At 38.2% G+C, this 22,746-nt stretch overlaps 1 protein-coding gene across 2 annotated transcripts in view; it reads left to right on the forward strand.

Moving 5' to 3' along the window:
* The window catches only part of rpap2 (RNA polymerase II associated protein 2), a 43,795-nt gene that overhangs the window by 16,548 nt on the left and 4,501 nt on the right, over nt 1-22,746 (forward strand). For both annotated transcript variants that reach the window (XM_078408218.1, XM_078408217.1), the window contains exon 10: nt 8,036-8,104. In XM_078408218.1, coding sequence (XP_078264344.1) covers nt 8,036-8,104 — 69 coding nt within the window. The remainder of the gene's footprint in view (nt 1-8,035; nt 8,105-22,746) is intronic.

Raw genomic sequence — 22,746 nt, forward strand, 5'->3', positions numbered from 1 at the left:
TTGTCCTAATCATATAAACAGCAGCGGTCCATTCCTGATTCCTGCGGAATACCACTGGTCAGAAAACTCCAGTCAATGAAACACTGAGAATTTTTTTTAAAGTTGTACCTGTAGTAGTTTCTTTTCTCTTATATAATGAGAACAAATGTACTAATTTATAATTCAACAAGTTTAACGAATTACTTAGATTTAATTTCAGGAACCCATTTTGATCTAATGTGCATTAGGCTTTAATTATGCAGATCTACAACCTGTGAATAGCCATCTTAGAATGGTGTTACTGAGCAAGAATGATTATGCTTTTTGATTTCATGCCTTTAGATACAACAAAACATAATAATTAACCACCTTTTCATTTTCCATGGTAATTTGCCAAGTTCCTTGAGAAATCTTAGACAAGTTCAATTTAAATATAAATCTATTTTAAAATTAGTTTTTAGATAAAATCATTTTAGAATATAATTCATTTGAATTAAGGCAAAAGTAAAAGATAACTAGTTGTAGAACTTTTTTTCCTCCAAATAATACTGCTTAGAGTTTGGAGAAGAAAAAAAATTCTTGTCTTAATGCTCTTGACAAACAAAAAAAAAAGATTCAGCAGTAGGACTTTTCTGTCTCACTACCTTAGAAAGAAGACACCGTTCAACCCCTTTCAGTTAACAGGTTTTTTTTTGTCTGTGCAGCTGAGAAATGGACTGAAGATGCCCTGGTAACCCTTGCACTGCAACCAATTTTCTCAGCAAATCTCCAGGTGCTTGTTAAAAGTGAGACACTGGATTTTTCTCTAGAGCTAGCACATGTTGAGGGTTGTGTGGGGGAGGGAATAAAGGCAACCCCCCCCCGTGTTACAGTTGTTCGAGTAACGGAAATTCACCCTTACAGAATTCGCAAATTGCTAGGGGTGACAATAAACAAAAACCACGGATGTTGGAAATCTAAAATAAAAACAGAAAATGCCGCAAAGATGGCATTTTCTGTTTTTATTTTGAATTTCCAACATCCTCAGTGTTTTATTTTCAGCAGGTCACACCACATTTATGGGAAGAGAGACAGAGTCAAAGTCTTGTGCCTTTTGGGCTAATCGTAGCATGTTTCAGTTCGGAGGTTGTATTTAAAGTAAGTGGCAAGAATAGATGCTAAGGAAAGATGAGAGGCAACCATGCAGGACAGGAAAAAAAAAGCCATTGCAGGTAAGATTGAATAGAGAAGGAACTAGTTTAGCGAGGATTCCCCCAACTACATGATAAAGAATAGACTTCGGAAAAGTGTGGTATCATAGGCTTACAGGCAAGTTAAGAAGGATGATGTATTGTGGTCATGTACAATGTGTTTTATGTGTCTTTGATTACAGTCCCACTGCTGTCATAAAATATGGAAATCTCAATTTTCTGGACTGTGGAATTCTGGGAAGATGGACAGGAAGCTGTCGGTGACAGCATATTTAAATGTTTGGAAGGGAATGGGAGGTTGGTTGTATGGTACTTTGCAAGAATATTAGAGACAAGAGGTTTTTGTTGAGAAGGATGATGACAGGCATAAATAGGCTAGACAGCCAGAATTTTTTTTCCCAGAGGAGATATGTCAAATACTAGAGGATGCTGTTTTAAGGTGCGAGGGGGAAAGTTAGAAGAAGATGTATGGGGCAATTTTTTTTACACAGTGTGATGGGTGCCCTTCGCGTGCTGCCGGGGTAGTGGTGAAGGAAGTAGATACGATTATAGCTAAGGTAGACACAAAATGCTGGAGTAGCTGGTCAGGCAGCATCTTGGGAGAGATATTCCTTTTCGGGTCGAGACCCTTCTTCAGACTGATGTCGGGAGGGGGCGGGTCAAAGATAGAATGTAGTCGGTTACAGGAAGACCAGTGGGAGAACTGGGAAGGGGGAGGGGATAGAGAGGGAAAGCAGGGACTATCTGAAGTTAGAGAAGTCAATGTTCATACCGCTGGGGTGTAAATGACCCAAGCGAAATATGAGGTGCTGTTCCTCACTCTGACAATGGAGGAGGCCCTGGACAGAAAGGTCAGATTGGGAATGGGAGTGGGAGTGCTGAGCCACCGGGAGATCAAGTAGGTTAAGTTGGACTGAGCAGAGGTGTTCTGCGAAACGATCGCCGAGCCTGCACTTGGTCTCGCTGATGTAGAGAAGTTGACACCTGGAACAGCGGATACAGTAGATGAGGTTGGAGGAGGTGCAGGTGAACCTCTGCCTCACCTGGAAAGACTGTTTGGGTCCTTGGATGGAGTCGAGGGGGGAGGTAAAGGGACAGGTGCGGTTGCAGGAGTAAGTACCTGGGGAGGGGGTGGTTTGGGTAGGAAGGAACGAGTTGACCAGGGAGTTTCGGAGGAAACTGTCTCTGCGGAAAGCAGAAAGGGGTGGACATGGGAAGATGTGGCCAGCAGCGAGATCCCGTTGAAGGTGGTGAAAATGTTGGAGGATTATATGTTGTATGTGACGGCTGATGGAGTGGAAGGTGAGGACAAAGGGGACTCTGTCCTTGTTACGAATGGGGGGAGGGGGAGCAAGAGCAGAGCTGTGGGATATCGAGGAGACCCTAGTGAGAGCCTCATCTATAATGGAAGAGGGTTCCCTAAAGAATGAGGACATGTCCGATGATTATAGCTGTTAGATAGGCACATGAATATGCAGCGAAAAGTGGGATGTGGATCAAGTGCAGGTAGAAGAGATTAATTTAATTTGGCATTATGTTCCATCGTGGGCTGAAGGGCGATTCCTCCATTTTACTATGTTCAATGGTGGAAAACTTAAAGGCTGGTGGGCAGTCCAGGAGGAGAATGAAATATCAATAGTTGATATGGTAGGGTATTTTGTTGAGAATAGATTTGAAGGAACAACCAAAGGATCTTGTAATAACTCGACGTTGGAGAATCGTAAGGAAATTAGTTTAGTTCAGAGACACAGCGCGGAAACAGGCCCTTCGGCCCACCGAGTCAGCACCGACCAGCAATCCCCGCACATTAACACTACCCAATACACACAAGGGACAATTTTACATTTATACCAAGCCAATTAACCTACAAATCTGTCCGTCTTTGGAGTATGAGAGGAAACCAAATATCTCGGAGAAACCCATGCAGGTCACCGGGAGACATACAAACTCCAATGAGAGGAAAAACTGCGGGCTACAGATTTAGGGCTGATACAGGGTCAACATTGAAGGAAGTTTGGCTCAATGGACGGGTTAAGAAGGGAAGCAGCAAAGATGTTCTGGCTTTGAAGGCTCCACTACAACGCAATCAATCCACTTTCCACTTGCAAGGAAAAAAATAATAAACAGAGCAGGGGAGTGAGAATTGAATGAAAATAATTTTTTGGAGTAAGACACAAGAAATGAGCAGTGAAATCACAGTATAAAGCCTATGTAAGGGAAATCTTATGTAATAATCATCTTTTCTGTATTACAAAAAAAAACCTCCGTAGGAGAATATATTACTTATATTTATTTAAAGCGTGGCGTTCCAGTTTAGTATTTCCAATGGTGTTATCCCTTTTTGCTTAACAAAATAATATTGTTAGCCGATGTTATTTTATAAAAATCTTTACAGCCACTTTACTTTTAATGTCAGTGTTGTAAATTAGGAATAACCTAATACCTCTCTTTTCCAAAACTATACTTTCTAGCTCCACCCTGCTGAAACCTATGAACATTGACCTATACCAGACCATAACGAGCAAATTTTCAAACTAATGTTCTAATTTTGTCAACATATTATCTGGCAGTGGCCAGGGATAAAAAAACTAACTGATACCTTGGAACCGACTGCAGCAGCTAAAGAACCTAGAAAGTTTCAGGTCGGGACCCTTCTTCAGAGTCTGAAGAAGGGTCCCGACCCGAAACATCACCTATCCATTTTCTCCAGAAATGCTGCCTGTTACTCCAGCATTTTATGTCTACCTATGGTATAAACCAGCATCTGCAGTTCCTTTTTATTAATTCTAATACGTTTACCATGTTCTCTTTGCCCATCAATACAATCAGATCCTCCTGTCATTTCCTTAACTACCCCTGCAGCAATGTCCTTCTATGACTGCACTATTTGAATGCAATGCTACACATGTCAACTCTGATACCAATGGCTAAGTGTTTTGGAAACATTTCACTGCACTAACATCTTAGCAATAAACTGGGCAAAACTATTTTTATGGCTGTTATCATTTTTTTAAAGGATTTGTTATACTGTTCTTTGATAGATATGTGAAGCTAAGTAAAAATTTATTATCCACAACAATTATTACTTTATTCCAAAGTAAAATGCTCGCATTCCATGCTATGAGAATAGAATTCTGGAATTCTTTGAGGATGTAACTAGGAAAATTGACAGGGGAGAACCGGTGGATGTGGTGTATCTTGACTTTCAGAAAGCCTTCGACAAGGTTCCACATAGGAGATTAGTGGGCAAAATTAGAGCAGATGGTATTGGAGGTAGGGTACTGACATGGATAGAAAATTGGTTAACAGACAGAAAGCAAAGAGTGGGGATAAATGGGTCCCTTTCAGAATGGCAGGTAGTAACTAGTGGGGTACCGCAAGGCTCGGTGCTGGGACCGCAGCTATTTACAATATACATTAATGACTTGGATGAAGCGATTAAAAGTACCATTAGCAAATTTGCAGATGATACAAAGCTGGGTGGTAGTGTGAACTGTGAGGAAGATGCTATGAGGTTGCAGGGTGACTTGGACAGGTTGTGTGAGTGGGCGGATGCATGGCAGATGCAGTTTAATGTGGATAAGTGTGAGGTTATCCACTTTGGTGATAAGAATAGGAAGGCAGAGTATTATCTGAATGGTGTCAAGTTAGGAAAAGGGGACGTACAACGAGATCTGGATGTCCTAGTGCGTCAGTCACTGAAAGGAAGCATGCAGGCACAGCAGGCAGTGAAGAAAGCCAATGGAATGTTGGCCTTCATAACAAGAGGAGTTGAGTATAGGAGCAAAGAGGTCCTTCTGCAGTTGTACCTAGTGAGACCGTACCTGGAGTACTGTGTGCAGTTTTGGTCTCCAAATTTGAGGAAGGATATTCTTGCTATTGAGGGCGTGCAGCGTAGATTTACTAGGTTAATTCCCGGAATGGCGGGACTGTCGTATGTTGAAAGACTGGATCGACTAGGCTTGTATACACTGGAATTTAGAAGGATGAGAGAAGATCTTATCGAAACGTATAAGATTATTAAGGGGTTGGACACGTTAGAGGCAGGAAACATGGTCCCAATGTTGGGGGAGTCTAGAACAAGGGGCCACAGTTTAAGAATAAGGGGTAGGCCATTTAGAACTGAGATGAGGGAAAACTTTTTCAGTCAGAGAGTTGTAAATCTGTGGAATTCTCTGCCTCAGAAGGCAGTGGAGGCCAATTCTCTGAATGCATTCAAGAGAGAGCTAGATAGAGCTCTTAAGGATAGCAGAGTCAGGGGGTATGTGGAGAAGGCAGGAGCGGGGTACTGATTGAGAATGATCAGCCATGAGTACTCCATGGATAAGTGTGAGGTTATCCACTTTGGTGATAAGAATAGGAAGGCAGAGTATTATCTGAATGGTGTCAAGTTAGGAAAAGGGGACGTACAACGAGATCTGGGTGTCCTAGTGCGTCAGTCACTGACAGTACTCCAGCCGAATGGCCTACTCCTGCACCTATTATCTATTGCCTATAATGCTAACATGAATAAAATTGCTTGGAACTGTTATTATTCGTTTACGCTCTGCAAAAAGAAACACAAGCGTCAGAATTTCAGATGTTTGAGTGGCATGGCCAAGTTCTCAATTTAACATACATTGTGCGAACATTATTGCCAGCCAGAAGAGAGATGCTTGCTAGTCAAGCACAGTGAGCGGACTGATGTAAAAAACAAATACTGATTTTGTGTATGTAATTTATACAGATATATAGAGCAAGTATTGCCTTTTTTTCTGGAGAAGCTACCCTTTGCTAACAGGGTAAAGTTGCTGTAGTTCCTGTTATGTTCAGTTTTCTCCATTCTTTTATAGCTATAGGAAAAATTCAGGTGTGCTTCATATCACTAATTTTAAAACACAATTTAAAATTATCTTGTAAACGTAAGTTTAGATGATTGAAGTCACCCACACCCCATGGTGCACTGCCTTAACCAGACAGTTATGCTGATGGGTAATGGAACGTTATGATGGCTTTCTATGACAGGTCACTTATGCCACTGTCATCATATGAAGCACAAACTAAAGATTGTACCTATCGATGCCCTTCCCTGCAGAATATTTTTTCTCTTCTTCAGGTGGCAATTTTAATACTGCTGCAGTTAACCATTACTGAAATCTAGAATTAATGGACCACTGTTGCCTATGATTTTGTATTTGTCCCTGCACTGAAAGCTTTGTTCATCTGAGAATCTGGCCCTGAGGTACAGTTTGCTTTAAAAGTGACTGACCTTTGTCTGCTACTGCATACATAAACGTGCCACACCTGTAGGTTGTATGCTTTTAGCTCTCCTTTTAATACAGCCACAATAAGATGATTGCACTTTGACAGGTGGTTGCTCTGGGAGTAGTGATTGAGCAAAAGGTTTTTGTTTGGAGAAGTTTCACTGCATAGTCATTGAACAGCCTGGTGATGTTAATGCAACAACAGATCTGTACTTGAGCAAATCATTCAATTCCTCACACTGCTTGGTTTGTAAACTGTTTCTTGATAGCAATATACTGGGTGTGAAGTTGCTGCAAATCGATATGGAAAGAGGTTCAGTTAATTGACACTGATAACTGCATTCTTCGATTTATATAGAAGTATGTTGCTTCCCCATGCTGCAATCAATAATGGATCGTTGTAGAGCATAAGAATTAAGATGCTTTCACTGGTATTTTTCACTGTTACCCCATGTGAATTTAAGCTGTCTCTTTCATTGTATCTCTGCAGATTAGCTAGGGTGTTGCAATTGAACAGGCTGTTAAGATGATTCTGTCATTCATTTTGTTTGATGTTAGTAGGTACAGCCTCATCAGGGAACTGGAACAAACTACACCTTAGTTTTAGAGATTGCATTTAAAAAGAATGTAAAATATCTTGAGTAGAAAATTATTTATTTGTTAAATCCTTGCTGGATCTTGCTGTATATTGGAATCTCTCAATCGTATGCTAATGCATTATGCTGTGGATGGGAAATAAATGCTAAGCTTACACAGAGATGTATCCAAAAAATAAATTTAATAAAATTACTTATGATCTTTTGGAGAAGTCATTGGCTTTTTCTATGGGCGATCTCTGAAATGTTCCCTTGTGAAGAGATTTGTGTACTAACCCTGAGAACAGGGACTGGGAGAATTTGAGTAAAGGTTGGATTTTCTTAAGTAGGGTCTTCCATAACCCAGCACCCCTATATTGGATTTTTCCAACTGAAGCTTTATGAAGGAACTCTAATTGCTTAAGCAGTTTGCATACAAACAATTGACTTCCTCAAACATTTACCCTGTAATTGATATGTTATTTTAATGCTGTGCAAGTAGTACTAACTGAAGATAAAATGAATTGCTGATTATTACCACAGGAATAATTAAACCCTGAATAATAAACTACCAATAAATGTTGTCCATTGATTTAAAATATGGCATGTTTGTTCCAGATTTGTTCCTCTCCTTGGGTTTTTGTAACTATGTACAGCTGCTTTGAAAGTAATGATGAGAAAATATAACAATACTTTCTGGCGGTGTTTTGAAAACTTTTATACAAAGCCTTTTAATAGTAGCATGTCACTTTCTAGCAATGATGTTCCATACAAAGTTTTAATCACTGCCGCGTTATAGACAGGGAGTATGTATATAAAGGTGTGTATTCATGTACCTTCACTGTAGCTAGGTAAAAAACGGAATAGGGTGGGAGCTCTGTCACCTGACCTAAACAATGCCCAGTGAATGTTCTTGGCAGGTGTAAAGTCACTAAAAGATAAAAATAATAATCTTGTATTTTTTTTAGTATTCAGTGAATAAAGGAAGTAGTCTGAACATTTAAACTTCATCTCTTGTGGCTGATTATTTTCTGTAATTGTTTTACAGACTGACCAACACAAATATTATTCACAGAACTCCAGAGTGGATCTTAATTGCAATTGTGCTGTTTTCAGTGTAAGTGTTAACAATATTATTTTTGTTCAGAGGTTAATGTAAAATGTTCTTGTTAAATTGGGTAAATGATTAGTAGAGTCCAAGAATGTGCTTTAAAACGGTGAAGACTTTACATCTATCATTTTCTTTATTCATAATCTGTCAAAAACATAGACTGCGATAGGTTTGTTTTCACACAATAGCATAACGTGAGACAATTCTTTTTACAGTAGAAAATGTTGTAACATTTTTCAGAAAAGGAAATTCTAGACTTTATCCAACCCTGTTGCCTTGGATTTGCTTCGACTAATTCCAGCTGGTGGTCTTGAAAATCATGCCAGTGTTATGATGAATTTCTATGTTTGTATTAAGTATCATCGGGTTGTTTGATTCTAGGCCTTTTATCCAGGTACAATCATGTCCTCAACTGACATTTGAGTGCCAACTTACTTTAGTAAACGCCATTGGTTCCGAATTGATATGAGGGAATCCTGTAAACTCTTTTCTCTCTTTGGTGCAGTTCTGGGTCCTTGTGCTATAAGTGCATGTATAAATTAGTTTATAATATTAAACAATAACTGCTATATTGATGATTAAATACAAGAACTGGTTTAGGTTTTATTTAAATATTTCCAAATCCAGTTGCAGGAAAGCTGAATTAAATGGAATAAGTGTATAAATAGGAGTTTTTCTCTCGAAATGTAGCATTGTATATTTTAAAATGTGTTATAAGGAAGATTGAAAGATTGCTTTTCAATATTTTGCTTCATCATCAATCATTGCATTTGGCCAATGTGACCATTACTTTGTATGTTTATTTCTCATGAAGGCCTCTAGCATTGTTCTTGTTGTCTACCCCCAAGTCCTTCATATCTTTATATTCATATTAATTGCTCGTTAAACTAGATACAAATTTAGGTGAGTACGTGGTGTATACACATTGCTACCAGCTCTAAATTTTAACAGTTTAACTGGAAGTTGCAATAAAGTCTAAGTGTGCACTGGGAGAAACTACATTCCAGAAAAATTGGTCCAATTTGTGCAGTTTAATGGCATGGTGTGAAAAGACGAGTTCAAATACAAAATATAGTTTTTTGTTTTGGGTAGAAAAACAAAAATATTTGAATTTGCAGTGGTGCATGGAAATTTATGAAGCGTCGAAAGTAAGGCATGGAAGTTAAGAGGAACAATTAGATACATTTGGGATTTTGAGGAAACGATTTGTAGATGAGAATGAATAACAATTGCTAGTTATAATAACTTGCATTATTTCAAGACAAATTAGACAACTCGCAGCATTTGATTTAACTTACAGACTGCAAATCATACACACAGTTGGAGAGAGCTTTTTAAACACTTGAGATATATGTGCATTTCCAATCGCATCTATTTTTTTTTAACATTGAAAGAACCTGAACAGCATTTGTTCATTACAGCAAAATCTCTCGTGTTTGGACTAAGTACCACATGTAATGTTGAACATAATGTCTGCCTTTTAACAAAATCACTGGTGATTTAATGCACTGACAGTATAATAAATTTCATCAGGATTGAAGCTTTCACACAGTTGGAGTATTTTCAACTTGAATTACAGAATTGTAGAAATCTTACTGCAGGCTGCACCATGCTTCTCCTTAGGCCTGCCAGATCCGTGGAACTTCTTGGGTGGAGATATTCTTAGTAGACATTTGCAGGTCAAAATATGCTGCAGGCTATCTTCACAGCATCCTCAGCATTGCATTTCCTACCGTTGATATTGCTTCGGTCTGACACATTATTCCAGCTTTCCTGTCCCAGGGAAGTGTATTCAAGCAAGTGTTAGTGAAGGCTTCAGTAAGCCTTGAATCTATGTTATAAAACCAACTAGTGCTGAAACGAGTCATTAAATCAGAACATAGAAAGTAACTTTACTGGAATGCTTTGATATAAATTTTTAATAGACTATAAGAACAAATCTTTTGTCATTTTTGCTACTAAGTTGTATGGGTGAACGGCTAATTTGTGAAACAGATCTTATGAATTTTTAAAACTTTCTGGCACAAATTTCACTGCATTCAATGGTAGCATTTGAATGCAGCATTTTAATTTCTATAAATTTTGTCATTTAATGTTGTACACGCTTAAATAGATTGTGTAATGCATCAGCAAACTGAAATTGTCATGCAAGTGTTTGTTTTGTTCACTGCTGTGATTTCAGCCATGACCAGTTATGAAATAATATTTGTGGATCAAAAAAAAAATTCAAGTTGCTAAAATACAGTTCTTAGAACTTTGTGTTTTTTTATCGATGTCTGCAAACTTTAATTTTGAGCTTGCATTGTTCTGGATAGAAATTCTTATAAAGGTCATTTATAAACTGTGTTCAAGTTATCTGTCACTGGGACGAATTTCGGAATCCCTTCGGAGTTTGCATTCATATTTAGACTGAATGCGCAATATGCCATATCAAATGAAGCAGATAAATACATCTTTCAATATCATGGTAGTATAAAATGCATGTGATTTTTTTTCTCCATTGCTTAACTTTGCAAGGATTCCTGCTGTATATGTATTGTATACCCTGGGTGAAAGCTAATGGAAAGCTTTCAGTTCTTAGCTGGAAAAAATGTATTGGCTGATTTTTTTTTTGTCTGAACTGGTTGATGGCACTGTCTTGTGGTCAATTTTGCCAACAGTGCTTAGATTTAATCCTCCAAGATTTTCACCTAAAAGCTTGAGCGTGGTTGTGCTGTACTGGGAGTAGAGTGTTAGCTTTGGGACATACCATTAAAACATACTTCAAATGATGTGGATCACAAGACAAAAGCCATCAGTCATTTCAGTTAACTCTGATGTTCAAAGATATACACAAGAGGCAATGTTCAACTGACATGCACAGCTTCAGAATAGATTCCAGGATAGTCTCAGTTCAGAATGTTCTTTGTTTAACATTATTTGCTCTGTAAGATGCAAGATAACACTTATGTAGAAGGAAACATGTATAAATTGAATTTTAGTCTGAAATTGTTTTTTTCAAATGCAGAATTTGCCCTTACCCTGGCAATTATTTTAAATCTTTTTTGTGGTGTATAGCAGATTATTTTTCATATGTTCTGCAATAGCATGTACCATAAATTTTGCCAACTTCCAAAATATCTGGAGGTAGCTTATTCTATATGTAATCATACATATCTAAATTGAATGCACGCTACTGGTGTGGGCGTGAATCTGAAACAGAAGGGCTATTTCTTCCAATGATATGTCAAGTAATTGCAATAGAAATATTTGATATTTGATAAAGTGGGTTTGTAGTGGGGATAGGGATAGCTGCTTGAACGAATGAGGAATTGAGAAGTGGAATCAACTGCGTTGCCTTTTGTAAGAGCTAATGCCGATTTGAACAGTCTGAATAGTCTTCCAAATGCTATCCTATTGTTTGATTTTCTGTTGCTACTTAGTGACCAGAATCTCCTGAAATTAACTTCATAATTTATGCACTGAATCAAAAATTCTTGAACTAGAGCAGGTGAATTGGTCTTAATTAGATTAGATTTGTTAATTAAATTAACAGGTCTATAATATGAGCTAAGTAGTATAATTATAAAACCATGCAAATGCTTGATTGTGATGGTATTTACAGGCACATGCCTTTTGGGTGGAATCTAAATAGTTAAATTTGTTAAAAGCTTACAATTAAGATTTCATGTGGAGAAACTATTTACATCTAAGTTTGAGTGAGTTGATATCTCAGCATTGGTGGCCAAGGATTTGTGCATGTAAATCCCTATTCATTTGCATCATCTGAAATATCTGTTTTGCAATTTCTCCCTACAATGCCCCCTTACACCACCTTTAAGATTCTCATTTGTTTTGTTGTCTAATGTCTTGTCAAATTTTGTCTGAAAATGTTCCTGCAAAGTACATTGTGAGACTTGCTAATTTAAGGTGTTGTGTAATTCCAGGTTGCTATCACCAGAGCTTGATTTTGTCATTTGGAGCACCATATTTAAACATTAATTGTAATGGGCTTTGTTTTGGGTCAAGACTAAAGTGTAAAGGGAAGATAGCTGTGTGGAAGGGGTAAGCTGGAAGCTAGTAGGTGATAGATGAAACCGGATGAGGGGGAGAGGATGGAGATCTACTGGCTAGACTTTGAATCTTGATGTAGGTTTCAACCTGAAACATTCTATTTCCATAGATGCTATTTAACCCGCTAAGTTCTTCCAGCAGTTTATAATTCCATTGTCTGTACTCTTGTGTGTCCAATACTTAGTTTGCTCTATGCGCACTCCATCACACTGACCACTTGATGGCTCTGCTAAAGCAGTATAAGCATGGAAACATAAATGTGTTTCACAATAACATTGATTTTATGACCAGGTGGACTCATCATTGATCTAAAAATGCTCAGTAAGGCTTCTGGCTAGGTCCCACCTCATCCGTTGAAGTTGGCTCTCCACCAATTAGAACTGTGCCTTCCATTTCTACATTTCTACTACTCCATTAGATGCTGCTCAATTGTGAGCAATATATTGCACTATAAAAATGGTAAGGATATGGTTTCTGATATCTATAATACCAAACAGAACATCCCAACTCCAATCACCTTTAATTGAGGCAAACATAATGGGCGGAAACTTCATTGGCCATCCTTACTGAAATGCAAAACTACACACGTGCTTTTGTTGCATGGATGTGATTTAGGAAATCTTCTGCGAAGTTTAGGAATTGTTCCTTAGGATTTATAGATTATGTGTAGTTTTGCTCTTTCAGTAAGGTTGCTCAATGAATTTTAGGTTTGCTTTAGTTATAGTTAAGAAGATGGATTAGATCAAAAGTTGTTCATAAGCACCTGAAGAGAGTAAAATTACCTGAGACACTCAAACTGGTATTCAGGAAATTAATTTTTATTTTTTGAGGAATTTGCTGTTTTGGTATTATTTAGGAATTATTTAGATAGTTGCACATGTTATCAAAGGAACCTGTTCTTTTCTCAAGGATAGATATATGGTAAATTGCTTTGATGGATTACAAATTGGCTATATTCCCATAGGCATACTATTGATGATGGTAGATCCATCTTGAGAACAATCATGAATTTGCTGTTGATGTTTACATACTTCATTAATGACTTGGTTTTAAATATAGGGGAAATTATCCCAAAATTTGTATAAGCATTAAATCTGCAAATCACAATAAACTACTTAATGCATTCTTGATGTGATGATGAAGAAACAGGCTTACATTTCTTAGCCAGGAAATAATATTAAACTTGCGGAAAATTCATATAGTATATATCAACCTGACAAAAAGTCATCAAGTTAGTTTTAGCATTTTACATGTGCAGAACAAATGTGGGTAAAGAAAATGAAATTTTCATTTTGGTTTTGTCATTCTAGCAAGCCCTGGGTGAAGTTGAACTGTTGAGAGAATACAGAGAATACAAGGGGAAGGGAAATTAGAAAGGTGTAATATGATGTACATATTATGGAGTCACTAAAGTGTAAGACTAGAGGGAGTATTAGTTATAATTGTGGCAAGTTGCAGGCTTTCTATGGACCATAATGAAATTAAATGACAATACAATAAGCTTAAACAGTAATAAAATTGATTATTTGTGAACTGTAAAAGTTAAATTGAGCAAAGTTTCAGTAGCAATGAGATGTCTAAATGATTTAAATGTTTCAATTACAGTCTTGTTCTGTAGAGTATTTACTATACTGCCTGAGTCAAGCTTATTACCCAGTTATCTACCTATACGGCTATGTCTTCAGTGGCTTTGCTTTATCCAGCTGCTGAGAGAAACTGCATATGTTTATAGAGCTAAATATTGTCAATTTGATTATTGCTTGAGAAAGTATTAAAACTACAATAAATTTTATGAATATTATCTTTGTAGTTTGTACAGGTGAGCACTTTTTCATGGTTGTATCTTGATAGAGCTATAACTTACTGCTGTGGATTCTCACCTGTCCGTGTACAGTTCTGAAAATGATTTCACATTCACCGCCCACAATAATGACTGATGTCATTGTGCAAATGAAAAGAGAACATTTGCAAATGGTTTGTCAAATACTAGAGCAGCACCGTGGGGCAGCAGTAGAATTACGTGTTCCAGCGCCAGACACCCGGGTTCAATCCTGACCACAGGTGCTTTATGGAGTTTGTACGTTCTCCCTGTGAGCGCGTGGGTTTTCACTGGGTGCTCTGGTTTCCTCGAAAACTCCAAAGATGTGCAGGTTTGTAGGTTAATTGGCTTCAGTAAATTATCCCTGTGGTGGGAATAGAAACAAAATTGTGAAACTTGAAGGGGGGGGGGGGGGGTGAAAGAAAATAAACTCTATCTTTCCATGAGCATGTTCAATTACTTTTCTGGTAACTAAACTGTTTATGATAATTTTTATCTTTAAACTTTCCCCCTGTGACCTTAAAGCTACATCCTCTAGTATTTGGCATTTCCACCCTAGGACTGAAAGGCTGGTTTTCTGTGCTGTATAGTAAATAGTGTTTAAATTTTAATGTAATAGTTTGGGTGGTGCAGCAGTAGAGTTGCTGCCTTACAGCGCTTGCACACCAGAGATCCGGGTTCGATCCCGACCACGGGTGCAGTCTGTATGGAGTTTGTATGTTCTCCCCGTGACTGCGTGGGTTTTCTCCGAGATCATTGGTTTCCTCCCACACTCCAAAGACGTACAGGTTTGTAGGTTAATTGGTTTGGTCAATTATCTAGTGTAAATTGTCCCTAGTGCGTGTAGGATAGAGTTAATGTGCGGAGGTCGGTGCAGACTCGGTGGGCCAAAGGGCCTGTTTCCATGCTGTATCTCTAAACTAATCTATATACTAAAACTCTTGTTTGTTTGTTACTGAACTACAGCCAAACCGGTACACTATAGCGGCCCACCTTACTCACCGTCGTCCCTTTGGTTCTAATGGAAGAAGTTTCATTGAAATCGGTGTTATATTTATATTTTTAAAGTTATTCACATTTTAAAGTTGAAATCTATCTCCTAGGGAGGGAGGGAGGGAGGGAGAGAGGGGGTGGAGGGAGGGAGATGGTGGAGGGAGGATAAGGGGGGTTCGGGGGATGGAGTGGGTGGGAGGGGAAGGGGGGAGAGGGTGCTGCACCAATGCAGGAGAGGTTTGGGCCCAACGGGTCCACTTGGTCTAGTCTAAACTAAAGTTCAGAAATAACATTGAAAAATGTAAAATGTACATATTTGTTTAAATTTTAATTGAAGCCCTGCTGAAAAGTTCGACATATATGCTGCACTTAATTGAAATTAAGGTTTTCTAATTTCCTAAGTGTTGTTTGAAGGATCAACTTAATAAATGATTACAATTTCCTGTATGTCATGCAAATGATTTGTAAATTTCCTGGGAAGAAAAGCGGCTTTGTTTCAACCAGAAGATAGTTTATGTATGTAATTAGCCTTCCAAACTCTCTTACAAAACTTTACCATCATACTAATGTCATTCCTCTAGTGATTCTTTCCAGTTTAGTAATGTGACTTTGGCATAAAATTGAACACATGCTCTTTTCTTCACAATTTTCACAATTTCAGAAGTTGCAATTTGGTTGCAGTATAAATTTTGTGAAGTGGCTGTGAATTGCAAAGAGGAAAATTAAAAATGAAATCTATTAATTATGGAAATGATGAATTTTTTGCTCTTAATTTTCTTATGTCAGTTTTTATGCCCGTTGTGATTAATACCTTCAATTCAATGATTATAAATTATTTGCACTTCCTTATCTTCCTTGGCAGCTGACAATCAGGCATAACATTTTATTAATTTGAAGTAAAGCCAGCTGCAGAGAGTTTCTGGTTTGGCTATAATCAGATTTTGTAACTTAATTTGACTATAATAAAAGTAACTTATTTGTACAATATGATGAAGAGTTTGTTTATCACTATAAAGGCTGGCAAAGATTGGTTCGGCGGGTAGTGTATTCCATTTAAAAGAAGCAAACTGCTGGAGGAACTCTGCAGGTCAAGTAGCATCTGTGGATGGAAAGGGATGGTCAATGTTGTTTTGGATCAGGTCCCTGTTGCGAGACCTGAGGAACCCACTGAGTTCCTCCAACTGTTTACTTTTTGCTCCAGATTCCAGTGTCAGCAATTTCTCGTGTCTCCAATATATTCCAGTCTTATGTAACTTCCACATATTATTGTTTTTAGACTTTTGCATTATAAGCAAATATAGATTTAAATCATTCTATTGATAATTAAGCCCCCCAAGAACATAACGATGAGTAAGTCTAGTAGCAGGTACATCATGTAGTTCGGAGAGCCAATCTGTTATCATTTACTGGAGGAACTTAATACTTCAGTTAGGGTATCAGTGACACATGTGGAATACTGTGTACAGTATTGGTTTTATTTATGAAAGACTTAATGGGTGGGACACAGTTCAGAGAACGTTTACTTGACTAATAGCTCCAAATGGTGGATTTAATGATTCTCAGAGATAATTTAAGGACCACGGAAAGTCTCGTGAAGAAAGAATTAAGAGTAACCTGGCCTTGAATTTAACTTTCATATGCACTATTTTCAGATATTTTTGTCTTAGATTTTGTTTATAACTTTAATTCAAAAGCATTTAATTTTCTTACTCTAATAGTTTTAGAAGTAATCATAGATGTTGAACTATGGAGGCCGCATAGATTTCAGTAGTTGATTTTCCCAATTGATTTTACTGCAAGCTGCTTACTTTTGATTAAAATTATAAAAAGTTTCAGGTAAGAACTTGAATATCAAAATAAATTCATCTTTAGTTGACCTGTTGCCATTCTGCTTTTTAGTTGCCATATATATTCTAGTTTCAGTATAAAACAGTTCTTCTGTGATCTAGTCTGATTATAATGCAATTACCTTGCACTTAAATTTGTGTGCTATGTAACCACCTGTAGTGGGAGCAATTGTTCAAATGACACTTGAAGGAGCAGTATCATTTGTAAAAACACTCTTCTTTAGAAATTAAACTGTATTAATCTTGTCAATGATCAAAGCAGGTTTTTATTATTATTGTTAACTCATTTTTTTGATATGAAATTCAACTCAATGTACTTTAATATATTAGTTGCAAACTATGATAGACCAACATTTGTCGTCTCTTACTCAAGAAAATCATGTGAATGTTCTTTTAAAGTTTCCTGTTGCATACTCGACAGAGTTGTGGTGTCAGGTGAAACATTAATAAAGATAGTGATTTATGACCTGCAGGTGTAAGTGCAGGGCAGTAAGTAGCATGCTTTTTTTGCAGTGGGAGATGACAAGAAAATAATTATTCTCTGTTGTACACTGCTTTTATGTACATCTGAAAGCGGGTGGAACTTGCTGAAAGGTAATGGTTCCAAGCTAAACTGGTAGTACTCCAGTGTAAATGCCACCATTCGGGATTCTGCCATAAAAATCTCGGATTTGGTGGTTGCTCTTTTAGGGTTTTGCTGAGTTTCCAATGTAGCCCAGCAGTGAAATGTTAATGCTGCAGTTTCCCAGCAATTTATGCAGGGGAATCATTCCATTGAACATGCACCATGTTGGACCTGACGCAGGAACTGCTTGTCCATTCCCGTTTTAATGACGAGGAATGGTGAGAACCAGGGTCGATTAAGATTTATTAAATTGTTTTCATTCTTGTTATTTACATTTTTCACAATCTTCATAATTCTAGTTTCACATTTTTTAAAGCAGTTTTTAAAAAAAACATTCACAGTCCTCTACAGCCACAACACAGGGCCTTGCCTTTTAGGATTGGAACAATGAGCACACACAAACAAGTTTACACCAGTAGATCCATACCTACCCCAGATAAGTCAACAGTGAATGACTCATCCCTGTAACTGTCATATTTACCCTCTTTATCTTTCTTTCTCTCAACTTCATTTTTCTTTCTCACCGTCAGCTTTATTTTCCGGCTTTGCCCCTTTTGCTCATACTATGAAGGTCTAATTTCCTTTAGACTTTACTTTAGAGAGATAGTGTGGAAACCTGCCTGCAAGTGGCCCATATCCCTCTAAACCTATCCATGTACCTGTCCAAATGTTTCTTAAATGTTGCAATGGTACCTGCCTCAACTACCTTCTCTGGCAGCTCATTCACCCACCACCCTTTGTGTGAAAAAGGTGATCTCAGGATCCTATTAAATCTTTCCCTCCTCACTTTAAACCTATGTCCTCTGATTCTCTATTCCCCAACTCTGGGCAAGAGACTGTGGTTCTACCAGATCTATTCCTCTCATGATTTTGTAGGCCAGGCAGCATTTGTGGAAAGAGAAACAGTAATACTTCAGTTTGAAGACTCTTCATCAGAACTGAGAAAGAGGAACATTTATGATGAAGCGTCTCTGACCTGGTCTAGCAGGTGCACTTCTTAGCATCCCTGTTGGGAAACTGTAGAAGTTGGGACTTGCATGTCTTTGCTCTCACACTGGAACTCTGACTTCTACATTGTTGTGGGCGTAAAACTAGCAGTTCCTAGCAGAATTGGCAGTTTTTTTTAAATGGAATGTTTGAGCCAATATTATAATGGCAAAATACTTTTTGATCCTTTGCATATCATTTTTTTTTAAAGGTGTTTTGGGGCAATTTGATTTATTGGTAGGCCTTGAACACAGTACAGTGTCAGATTTATTATGAATCAAAAAGTAGCTGTGTTTTCTGAATAAGATTATGATTTATATTTGTAGTCAATGTTTTTAATACCTTTACTGGCCTTGAACAAACACTTTAAACTGTTCAAATCGATTGCCCGATAGGCATTGCCTTTTCAGGACCTTCCATCAAATATTAATCACTTCTAATGGAAACTCATAACCCTGGAGAGTACATTTCAGAGAGCAGCATTGCTATATTTTAATTTATCTTTCTTTTGGATATAGCATGGTAGTGAGCATGTGATGATTTAAGTGATGAAAGATTTTTGACATTTAGACTGCTTTTTAATGGAAGGAATTGGTTTGAATTGTTTGCTGCTAGTTTGGTGCTTCTGCCACGCAAGGTCTCTACGAGGGGAACAAACATTTTCTGCCAATTCTTTTTTCCACTTGTGTCAATTTATAACGCATGACAAGAACAAACAACAGCACAAAGACCAGCTGGTCGCATGAACCTGCTTCAATAATGTTGTCTGGAGGACTATAACCCAACATTTCTAATCCCAGTCCATAATTACACAGCCCAAGACCCCTCTGAGTAGCTTCAATTATTTTAACAGAATTAATCTTGTAACTCTTCCAAGGTTCCTTAATCATCTGATATGTAGATATGTAACCGTGCTAAATCATTACTAGTGACAAAGATTGTAGTAAACAACAATGTATTTGCCTGCTCTCCTCAATTCACAACTGATCCCCAATGATGGCCTATAAAAGTTATTAGGTAATAATGCGAAATTATTTCCAGTTCTTAAGAAAGCACATGTCATTATAGCCTTTTATATAATAATATTATACACTGATCCTTTGAAGCAGAGTTTGGGTACCTTGTAACAACACAGTTAAGCCCATGGCTATTTTGGTTATGAACTCTTGAAAGAAACAAAGGTATTGGATTGCTATAGCATCATATTACTTCTCTTAGAAGATCCGGGCCACTTGACTTTAATTTCCTTTCTCATGTTATATCATCAAACAAGACAGATCTTTGGCATGTAGCAGGGCACTTCAATAATAAGGTGTAAGAATGTACAGATAATAATATAATAATATTTGAAGATTTTTCAAGGACACTGTAAACAGAACTTGTTTTGTGTAAAAATGTCCTCTGATTCTATTCTACGTTTCTTTCAATCTTTAACTACTTCAACAGACATCCGATTTAAATAAATAGTGACATAGGTAGAGAGGATGGTGAAGAAGTTGTTTGGTATACTGGCCTTCATCAGTCAGGGCATTGAGCTCTGGAAAAGACACAATGCTGGAGTAACTCAGCGGCTCAGGCAGTATCCGTTGAGAGCATGGATCGGTGATGTTTCGAGTTGAGACTCCACTTCAGACTGAAAAAAGGTCCCTACTCACAAGGTCACTTATTCATAATCCGCTGAGTTACTCCAGCCCTTTGTGCCATTTTTACTGTTCCTTGTTTCTGCATTGAGTACTGGTGACATTGGGAGATTGGAGAAGCCACACTTGGAGTATTGTGTACAGCTTTGGTTACCCTGCGACAGGAAAGATGTTATTAAGTTGGAAAAAGTGCAAAAAGGATTTACAACAATATTGCCAGGACTCAAGGGCCTGAATTATAGAGAGAAGTTGGGCAGGCTAGGACTTTATCCCTTGGAGGGTAGGAGGCTGAGCGGTGATCTTGTTGAGGGGCAACGCCTTCCAAGCCTGTTCCATATGCGCACCACATACTAGGTGATGTGCATATGGAACCAGCTCCACTAGGGAGAGGCAGGTACAATAAGAACACTTAAAAGACACGTGGACAAGTTCCTAAATGGGAACGGTTGGGAGGGATATAGACCTAATGTGGCCAATGGGTCTAGCTTAGATGGACATCTTGATCGGTGTGGACAAGTTGGGCCAAACGACTGTATTACCTTGATCTGAAAACGTTGTTTAATAATGCAAGGCATACATAATATGGAACGGAGTGCCATTATTGTTTATTTGCTTGTATTGGTATTCCTGGCCTGTGTATTCCATTGACTGATATTCCATTGAGACCAGCACCTTCAGCTGAGGCGCAGTAACTGTCAAATAAGAGTTTGTATTTCAGACCCAGTTCTTTGCATTAAAGTAATCTGTTCTGCTACTTTATTGATTTTTTTTTTCCTTTAAAAAAACTTTGGGTAACCCCATGCTTTTCAATCAAATACTTCAAATTTTTTTTTTCAGAGGTGTTAGTCTGATGTACAATGCCATCTTTGTGGGAAGTATGATGCTATAAATATAATAGTTCACTTTATTTTGTATTGCAGACTGGGTCTTAAGAGAGTACTACCTAAGTGCATCACACTTAGTTTTGTTTAAATAGTGCATCCAATCTCCTATTGAACTGCTTGGAAAGTGTATTCCAGTACTTTCCAGAGAGGTTGAATCCATTTCATCAGCACTCATGTGAATTGCTGTTGTCATGTTGTCACTGCCATAAATTGTCGCACACTGCTAAGTGCCAGGTTCAGTACATGATCATGTTGCTGCCAAAACAGCATGCATATTTATCTTTCTTTCATTATATTTTCATTAATGTGGCACATATTGTATTCCAACTATCTTGCATCTTGCTCAATGAAGTTGCTCTATCAAGTTTTCCCACTAGCTATTCCCAAGCCCACCTTTATAATGGCCAAGCAGCTTGCAAATGGACCCACCCATCAACAATCAAGTCATATCCTAACCTGTTTCACAGGGCAAAATCTGCTGCAGACTCTGACTTGCTTTCTAAATTATATGTTCTGTCCAAAACGTATATTTTAAAAATGAATAAATTTGCCTCCTGGCACTTTAAGTTGGAAGACTGCACTTAGTCCTTACTTCCAGCTTTGTTCAGCAGTTATCCTCAAGTATCTCCATTTTCTTTAAAATTAACCAGTGCAGCTAGATAGAGATGAAATTCAAATGTCTATATATCTATATTTTCATTGTGTGGTTCTTACAGATGACACCACCATAATGAGCTGCATCTTGAACAATGACAAATTTGATTACAAGGAGATAGGGACCATTCTAACCTGGTGTCAAGCCAACCTCTCCCCCTCAATGTCAGCAAAATGAAGGAGCTTGTCATCAACATCAGGAAGCGAAGGAGAGTACACACCCCAGTCTATATCAAGGTGTTGAAGTGGAGATAGTTGAGAGCTTCAGGTTGCCTTCAGAAAGCCTTCGACAAGGTCCCACATAGGAGATTAGTGGGCAAAATTAGGGCACATGGTATTGGGGGTAGGGTACTGACATGGATAGAAAATTGGTTAACAGACAGAAAGCAAAGAGTGGGGATAAATGGGTCCCTTTCGGAATGGCAGGTAGTGACCAGTGGGGTACCGCAAGGTTCGGTGCTGGGACCCCAGCTATTTACGATATACATTAATGACTTAGACGGAGGGATTAAAAGTACCATTAGCAAATTTGCAGATGATACTAAGTTGGGGGGTAGTGTGAATTGTGAGGAAGATGCAATAAGGCTGCAGGGTGACCTGGACAGGTTGTGTGAGTGGGCGGATACATGGCAGATGCAGTTTAATGTAGATAAGTGTGAGGTTATTCACTTTGGAAGTAAGAATAGAAAGGCAGATTATTATCTGAATGGTGTCAAGTTAGGAGGAGGGGGAGTTCAACGAGATCTGGGTGTCCTAGTGCATCAGTCAATGAAAGGAAGCATGCAGGTTCAGCAGGCAGTGAAGAAAGCCAATGGAATGTTGGCCTTCGTAACAAGAGGAGTTGAGTATAGGAGCAAAGAGGTCCTTCTACAGTTGTACCGGGCCCTGGTGAGACCGCACCTGGAGTACTGTGTGCAGTTTTGGTCTCCAAATTTGAGGAAGGATATTCTTGCTATGGAGGGCGTGCAGCGTAGGTTCACTAGATTAATTCCCGGAATGGCGGGACTGTCGTATGTTGAAAGGCTGGAGCGATTGGGCTTGTATACACTGGAATTTAGAAGGATGAGGGGGGATCTTATTGAAACATATAAGATAATTAGGGGATTGGACACATTAGAGGCAGATAACATGTTCCCAATGTTGGGG

The sequence above is a fragment of the Rhinoraja longicauda genome, chromosome 11 (assembly GCF_053455715.1).
Source record: "Rhinoraja longicauda isolate Sanriku21f chromosome 11, sRhiLon1.1, whole genome shotgun sequence".
NCBI lineage: Eukaryota > Metazoa > Chordata > Chondrichthyes > Rajiformes > Arhynchobatidae > Rhinoraja > Rhinoraja longicauda.